Below are 7978 nucleotides of genomic sequence, written 5' to 3' on the forward strand. Positions count from 1 at the left end.
CTAATTCTCTCTTATTCCTTGTACTCTTTCTTCAAGTTCTTCTTTCTATTGTTATTTTACTTGCAAATTGGTTGTTATTCGTCCTTTGTTTATACTGTGGGAGTTGAATTGATTGTTCATATTCAATGCAATAGCAACAATTATCTCTGTTACAATTTGATCCATTACAAAGGTGTGCACATTATCAATTTGAAATGTTAATTTTTTTTTTTTTTTTTTGGGTACAATGTTAAATTATTTTATACTCCCTCCGTCCCTATATATAAGACCCTTTTGCCAAAATCACGGGAATTAAGATAGTGGGTATTTGTATTAAAGTTGTTTGTAATCACTATTGTTTTTACAATTTTATCCTTTAAGAAAGAAGGTTAGTTTATGTTTTCAACATGTTATTTATTGTTGATTGAAGAAAAAGATGTATAATAAATAGGGGCATGTATGTAAAGAAATAATTAATGTAGTTGAAAATAACAAAGGGGTCTTATAAAAAGGGACAAAAAAAATTCTCAAAAGGATCTTATAATTAGGGACGGAGGGAGTATTATTATTGCATAGGCTAACCACCATTGTGGTACATGAAAGAGTAACTTGTTGTCACATTGATCTTTAAATGTATTGAAATTGCAAACCCACGTCTCTTTTATTAGTTATTTTGATCCTCAAATTTGTTTTTACACTGTTAATTTAATACTAGAAAGTGTTTTCGGTTTATCAATTTAATTCATAGAATTACTAATGAAAGAGTCACTAAATGAGTTTGCAATTTCGATACAATGAACATCTATAGTGACAATGCCTTGGCCATTATTACAATGATGACAATATTATACTAATTATCATGGTTCAGTGGAGCCAACCTTTGAAAAGAACGACAACAAATTCCGTTGATTAAGCCACACCTTTGAAAGTGAAATCCTTTTCTACTCATTGAACACATAAACGCACATGATGTTTCATATAATAAGATTCCCAATTTCGTTCTTTTCCTCACTGACTGTCATGCACCTTCACAAGTTTGTAATATTTTAATTAGTATTACAATGATATCTTAGAAATAATTGTATTGTTTATAGGAGCCAACTTTGAAAAGTTACACGACAACTGTATTATTTTAATTAAGAGATATCCTTAGAAACATAAAATTTAGTATAGCCATCTTCCTAGAGCAAAGTCATCTCCATTCAAAACTCTGATTCATTTCTTCTCATACATACCCGCAAATGGCTGATGTTTTACTTGGAACCGTGATTGAAAACCTCGGATCTTTTTTTCGAGAGGAGCTTGCATCCTTTTTGGGTGTAGGAGAATTGACCCAGAAGCTATGTGGAAATCTCACTGCAATTCGTGCTATACTCAAAGACGCTGAAGTGAAGCAAATTACAAGCCATGCTGTAAAAGATTGGCTGCAGAAGCTGGCTGATGCTGCTCATGTTCTTGATGATATATTGGACGAATGTTCAATAACATCAAAACCCTGTGGAGACAACAAGTGGATCACCCGTTTCCATCCTAAGAAGATTTTGGCTCGGCGTGACATTGGAAAGAGGATGAAAGAGGTTGCTAAAAAGATTGATGTTATTGCTGAAGAAAGGATCAAGTTTGGATTACAAGTGGGAGTCATAGAGGAGCGTCAGCGAGGAGATGATGAATGGCGCCAAACTACTTCTGTCATCACTGAAGTTGTGGTATATGGAAGAGACAAAGATAAAGAGAAGATTGTCGAGTTTCTTCTGAGGCATGCTAGTGACAGTGAAGAACTCTCTATCTATCCCATTGTTGGCCACAGTGGATATGGAAAAACAACACTTGCTCAATTGGTCTATAACGATGAAAGTGTAAGCACCCATTTTGACTTGAAAATATGGGTTTGTGTTTCAGATGATTTCAGCATGATTAAAATCCTACACTCCATCATAGAATCTGCCACAGGACAAAATCCTAATCTCTCTTCTCTAGAATCCATGCAAAAAAAGGTTCAAGAAGTTTTGCAAAGCAAAAGGTATTTACTTGTATTAGATGATGTTTGGAATGAAGACCATGGTAAATGGTACAAGTTCAAGTTTTTGTTGCAGTCTGCAATTACAAGGAAAGGTTCATCAATTTTAGTCACTACAAGACTTGAAATTGTTGCATCTATCATGGGAACTCAACCCCGTCATCTTTTAGTAGGTTTATCTGATGATGACATTTGGCCTTTGTTCAAACACTGTACTTTTGGACCAAATGGAGAAGAGCATGCAGAGCTTGCCACAATAGGCAAGGAGATAGTGAGAAAATGTGTGGGTTCACCTCTTGCAGCAAAAGTATTAGGAAGCCTTTTACGATTTAAACGTGAGAAACATCAATGGCTTTCTATAAAGGAAAGCAAGTTTTGGAATTTATCTGAGGATAATCCAATCATGTCTGCTTTGAGGCTGAGCTACTATAATTTGAAATTGCCATTGAGGCCTTGTTTTTCTTTTTGTGCTGTTTTTCCCAAAGATTTTGAGATACATAAGGAATGCCTCATTCATCTTTGGATGGCTAATGGACTTCTTACATCTAGAGGAAATTTACAGATGGAGCTTCTTGGTAATGAGGTATGGAATGAATTATATCAAAGATCATTTTTTCAAGAAGTTAAATCTGATATAGTAGGGAACATTACATTTAAAATGCATGATTTGGTTCATGATTTAGCTCAGTCCATTATGGGAGAAGAATGTGTGGCTTCTGAGGTTTCAAGCTTGGCCGATTTGTCAATTAGAGTTCACCATATAAGTTTCATAGACAGTAAAGAAAAGCTTGACTACAAAATGATTCCCTTCAATAAAATTGAATCCTTGCGAACCTTTCTTGAGTTTAGACCATCCACCAAAAAATTAGATGTGTTGCCACCGATCAATCTTCTCCGAGCTTTACGTACAAGTTCTTTTGGACTGTCAGCTTTGAGGAATTTAATGCATTTGAGGTACCTAGAACTTTGCCATAGTAGGATCACAACCTTGCCTGGGTCTGTTTGTAGACTGCAGAAGTTGCAAACACTAAAACTTAAAGACTGCCCTTATTTTTCTCATTTCCCCAAACAATTGACGCAATTGCAAGAACTTAGACATATCGTGATTGAAAATTGTTTTTCATTAGTATCAACTCCCTTTAGAATTGGGGAGTTAACTTGTCTGAAAACATTGACCGTTTTCATTGTTGGATCAAAAACTGGGTTTGGTTTAGCAGAGTTACACAACTTACAATTAGGAGGCATGCTTCACATCAGAGGCCTTGAGAATGTGTCCAACGACGGGGATGCTAGAGAAGCTAATTTGATTGGCAATAAGGACTTAAATCGCTTATATCTTTCGTGGGGTGATTATACTAATTCACAAGTTAGGGACGTTGATGTTGCGCGAGTACTAGAAGCTCTTGAGCCCCATTCAGGTCTCAAGAGTTTTGGTGTAAACGGTTATAGGGGAACACATTTTCCTCGTTGGATGAGCAATACTTCTATTCTAAAAGGCTTAGTTCATATTATTCTCTATGGCTGTGAAACCTGCAGGAAGCTTCCCCCATTTGGTAAATTACCATGTTTAACTAACCTTGTTATAGTTGGAATGAGAGATATAAAGTACATTGATGATGACATGTATGACCCTGCAACTGAGAAGGCTTTTGCGTCATTGAAAAAATTGACTTTGTGTAGCTTACCAAATTTAGAGAGGGTGTTGGAAGTTGATGGAGTAGAGATGTTACACCAACTTTTAGACTTAGATCTAACAGATGTCCCTAAACTCACATTGCCGTCCCTTCCATCTATTGAGTCACTTTCTGCTCGTGGAGGAAATGAAGAGTTATTGAAGTCCATTTTTTACAACAATTGCAGTGATGATGTAGCTTCCTCTTTGGGGGGAATTGCTTGTAATAATAGGTATAATCTTAAGTTCCTTTTCATAGCGTACTTTGCAAAACTCAAGGAATTACCTGTTGAACTCAGTACTCTTAGTGCTTTAGAATCTATTTACATTTATTATTGTGATGAAATGGATTCATTGTCGGAGCACTTGTTGAAAGGGTTAAGTTCTCTCCGAATTTTGGTCGTTAGTAAATGCCCTAAATTTAAATCCTTGTCCGACAGTATGAGACACCTAACTTGTCTTGAGATACTTAAAATCACCAACAGTCCACAGTTCGTTTTTCCGCATAACATGAACAGTCTAACTTCCCTTCGTCAATTGGTAGTTTGGGGGTGTAATGAAAACATACTAGACAACATAGAAGGTATCCCCTCACTGAAAAGGTTGTCTCTGGACAATTTTCCTTCCCTAACATCCTTGCCGGACTGGTTGGGTGCCATGACTTCTCTTCAAGTATTACAAATCTCTAGGTTTCCGATGTTAAGGTCGCTACCAGACAGCATTCAGCAACTCCAAAACTTACAAAAGTTAAGTATTCTTCGTAGCTCTATGTTGTTGAGAAAGCGATGCAAGAGAGGAGTAGGTGAAGATTGGCATAAGATAGCTCACATTCCGGCATTGATATTGGAATCTGATGCAAAAACATCATTTTGTGGTAATTTAATTTAATCAATCCCTTTATATTATTCCTTTCTCTTTTTTCTTACTATATCCAATATGCTATGGTTCTAGACTTATATTGAACAATGGGTGCAGAGAATATCATATCAGCATGCAATACAGGGAAGCAAATTTGGTACCGTCTTCAACACGGTTACACGACCACGGGTGAATTTGACCGGTTGATTGAAGAGCTCTAAGTGAAGAACATACAGATGTGTAAAAAACGCAACAACGGTGATCAACTCTCAATAACCGACATGTATTTAAATTTTACAGTATTTAATTGTATCTTTATTTATTTATCATAATCATTAATCCCTTCTTATTAAAGGAAAGACTTCTCTGTTTAGTTGAAAATGTTTCTTGAGCACTGTTTGGACAAATTTGGTTCAGTTTCTTGAGCACTACATTCTTGTGATTGCAGGTATCTGTTTTCTTTTTTTTGTTTCTTTCATGCTCATTTTCTTAACAAAAGTCTGAATTTATCTCAGAATAATTATCCTCTCTCTCAGTGTCTTTCTTTAATATTAATTTAGCATCTATGTGTGTGCCGTTTTCAGATTGTATTTCCATGATACAAGTTCTTAAGATGCCTTTTAACTTGATAAATTGAATTGAAGAAATTCGATATACATTTGATGAAATGATTTAGATTTATAGATAAAGATTACTGTCAATTCCTAATTTAAAGAGTAACAAAAGATTTGTTCAAACATATATAAGTGTAATCTTGATGTTTTATTTTTACTGTATGGTTCAATTTTAAAAAAAAAAAACGTAGAATATGGTATTTGAAACTTTTTATTTGAAGCTTTCATTATTCTGCCATAGGTTTCTCTTTCATAAGAAATTGGACTATAGGTTTCTCTTTCAAAAGAAATTCTGCTATAGGAAATAAACCTAAACTATGGCTCGTTTATATTCAGTGAGAAAGAAGAATACGCGATTACCTTGTTGCCTCAGTATAAGTCTCTTTATTAATAACTTCCATAACATAGCGATACAACAAAAACTCAAAACTGTAACGCAATAAGGTTTTGCGTAGTGTCAATAGGTTACTACGTTACACGACATCACTATGGAAGCTATTGACTAAAAAATCTAAAGAGATATATCAGTTTCTGTACTAAGTATTGAATTATCATTAATAGGTTACAGGTGATTCTGATAGTTTGTTTCAACCAGAATTGATAACAATGTAAAATACAAAAAACCAAGGCTCCAAAGCAAAATATAAATGAGCTCCCCAAGTGAGTGAAGATAAACAACATGTCAAACACAAGTAACTTCAAGGATCTGAGAAAACATATGTATGAAACACATCCAATATGTTAAGATCTTCACAGCAATATTTGATGACAGCTGCGAAAACAAAATGACAACAAAGAGATCATTAGTCATACCAACAGTTACAGAGAATTCTAATGTCAATCAAACAATTCATACTAAATTCAAAAGGTGAACCATTAGATCTAACGTTACAAATTTCTTGACAGTGGAATTCAACTTAATTTAATTTTTTCCAAAGCACATCACACATTGGAAATATTCTTTCATGGAATTCAAGAAAATGAATAGATGCGCTGCAATTAGGAGTTACTCTAGGATTTGATACACAAAATAAAAGAAAAAGGGAAAATGTCACAAGGATTCATATATTACAAGCCATACATGTACACAAGTAGGTCAATTTCATTTTATCAGACAATAGAGCATCAAGAAATCAAGAAAGTAGGAAGTCAATCCGTATGTCAGCATCGATGTTGCAAAAATGGAAAACCAAAACAAATACCAATAAAAAGGAAAATAAGAACCAAGAAATTAGTGAGACTATTTCAAAACATATCAACTTAACATTTCATTAAACATTTATAAGGAAAAAAATTCAAGTGAGTTAGACAATATAATCAAACATGTAAATAGGGGCCGAGGGAAACAAAAACAAAAAAGAAGACAATAAACAAAGCACAAAAATTGTGTTTAACAAGTTGAATGTATATTTACCTTAATCAATGTATGCCAACCTTTGTTGATGGAGCATTTTGAAGCAAAAAGTTCAATATTCCATCAGGTATTGATTGTTGGTAAGTATTTACTTTAAGTGACTTCAAGTTATGCAAAAAATTGAACTCAACCTTCGATAAATCATGAACTAAGGAGAGAACCTAATCAATGACAGAAGCCTCTAAATCAGCAAGAATGGAAGATAATATGTTGTAATAAAAAGTGTGAACTGAAAGTGAAACGGCTAAATTTTCTCAAGATCAAAGATTCCTTAAATTACCTCAAGAGTGAATGAAGAAATTGTCAATGATTCAACATTAGCAAGCTCGACCAGCAAGTCGAGTAGAAGCAAAGGATTATCTGCAGAATTTGACTGCATTTCAAAACCAATACTTACATCAAGATTTACATGTTTGATTGAAGAGAGATTGCTATTGCTCGTGAAGAGTTTTTGAAAACCAACATGCCCCCGATAAGCAAAGGTACAAAGACTTGGAGTCGATAACTGAAATTTGATCCTAGATGAAGAAAAATCATTTATTAATTTTAAATTGGCAAGTGTGGCACTCGATATGTAGAGGTTTTGTTTATCACGAACTGCACATCTGTTAATGATCAAACTATTCAACTTGTTTAATGTCGAAAAGGGATTGGCACGACCATCATCGCCGACACAAAAGAGAAAGCCTTGTAGAGACAGGTTGGTTAATGCTGGTAAATCCAGAGAATCAGGAAATAAATTTGTAAGAGTGAAAAAGTGAATACGAAGGTCAAGAGACGTTAATGTGTGACACGAAAAGAAGGAAAGGGGAAATTGGGGAATATTACAAGAGAGATCAACTCCTAATCGCTGGACATTATGTGAAAAAGCATATTTCAAAATTCTTTCGAGTATGTGAAGCTCCAGTCTACCCCGACAGTGAAAATCAAGTGTGTGAAGTGCTGTTGAGTCATTGCGAAGAGACAATATCTGAGACACAAATTTGGTGAAACCCTTGGGATTCTTCTTAAAGTGTCTAAAAGTTAATTTAAGGATGGGAAGATATTTCCAGAGATTCTTCCATGATTTGGAGAGAATACAAGTTTGGACCGCCTCTTTAGGGTCCAAAAAGGAGAGAATGTGAAGTAGAATACACTCGGGTAAGACACTGAGCCTGTCTTCATTCTTCTCTTGGTTATGATTATGCCTTTCTCTCTTCATTATGATTACCTCACAGAAAATTACAAAAGCGATTCTGCAACAAAATGATAAAATACTTCAAATTTTCATGATAGAATACCTAAATAAAAGAGAATGTCATTTAATTATATACTCCCTTGTCCCTTTTTATGGACCTTGGGAGTAAATAAAAAATGATCCAGTGCATTTAGCTGACTTTTTTCTAGCCAACGGACTACTTGGTAAAAAAAAAACCTAAAAAATT

At 34.6% G+C, this 7978-nt stretch overlaps 2 protein-coding genes across 2 annotated transcripts; one reads left to right on the forward strand and one right to left on the reverse strand.

Moving 5' to 3' along the window:
• The first annotated feature begins 796 nt into the window (after window positions 1-796).
• On the forward strand, window positions 797-5046 carry LOC11425398 (putative disease resistance protein RGA1). The gene is made up of 2 exons (XM_003598866.4): window positions 797-4542; window positions 4644-5046. The coding sequence occupies exons 1-2, from the start codon at window positions 1221-1223 to the stop codon at window positions 4745-4747; spliced, it is 3426 nt and encodes a 1141-aa protein (XP_003598914.1). The 5' UTR covers window positions 797-1220; the 3' UTR covers window positions 4748-5046.
• Window positions 5047-5822: 776 nt separating this feature from the next.
• Window positions 5823-7755, reverse strand: LOC11419565 (F-box/LRR-repeat protein At3g26922). Its single transcript, XM_024778653.1, has 4 exons — window positions 7153-7755; window positions 6835-6927; window positions 6575-6715; window positions 5823-5912 (listed from the first exon to the last, which is right to left on the reverse strand). Exons 1-4 carry the CDS (start codon window positions 7753-7755, stop codon window positions 5823-5825), a joined length of 927 nt encoding a protein of 308 aa, XP_024634421.1.
• Window positions 7756-7978: the final 223 nt, after the last annotated feature.

Source organism: Medicago truncatula, chromosome 3, assembly GCF_003473485.1.
Source record: "Medicago truncatula cultivar Jemalong A17 chromosome 3, MtrunA17r5.0-ANR, whole genome shotgun sequence".
NCBI lineage: Eukaryota > Viridiplantae > Streptophyta > Magnoliopsida > Fabales > Fabaceae > Medicago > Medicago truncatula.

What these genes read in the sequence shown, in the direction of transcription:
- LOC11419565 (XM_024778653.1), bottom strand. Translation starts at nt 7,755, where the DNA reads ATGAAGAGAGAAAGGCATAATCATAACCAAGAGAAGAATGAAGACAGG. An exon ending in TGATCATTAACAGATGTGCA is followed by an intron (nt 6,928 to 7,152) that starts GTTCGTGATAAA and finishes TTTGAAATGCAG; the next exon opens with TCAAATTCTGCAGATAATCC. An exon ending in AAAATGCTCCATCAACAAAG is followed by an intron (nt 5,913 to 6,574) that starts GTTGGCATACAT and finishes TTGTTTTCGCAG; the next exon opens with CTGTCATCAAATATTGCTGT.
- LOC11425398 (XM_003598866.4), top strand. Translation starts at nt 1,221, where the DNA reads ATGGCTGATGTTTTACTTGGAACCGTGATTGAAAACCTCGGATCTTTT. An exon ending in TGCAAAAACATCATTTTGTG is followed by an intron (nt 4,543 to 4,643) that starts GTAATTTAATTT and finishes CAATGGGTGCAG; the next exon opens with AGAATATCATATCAGCATGC.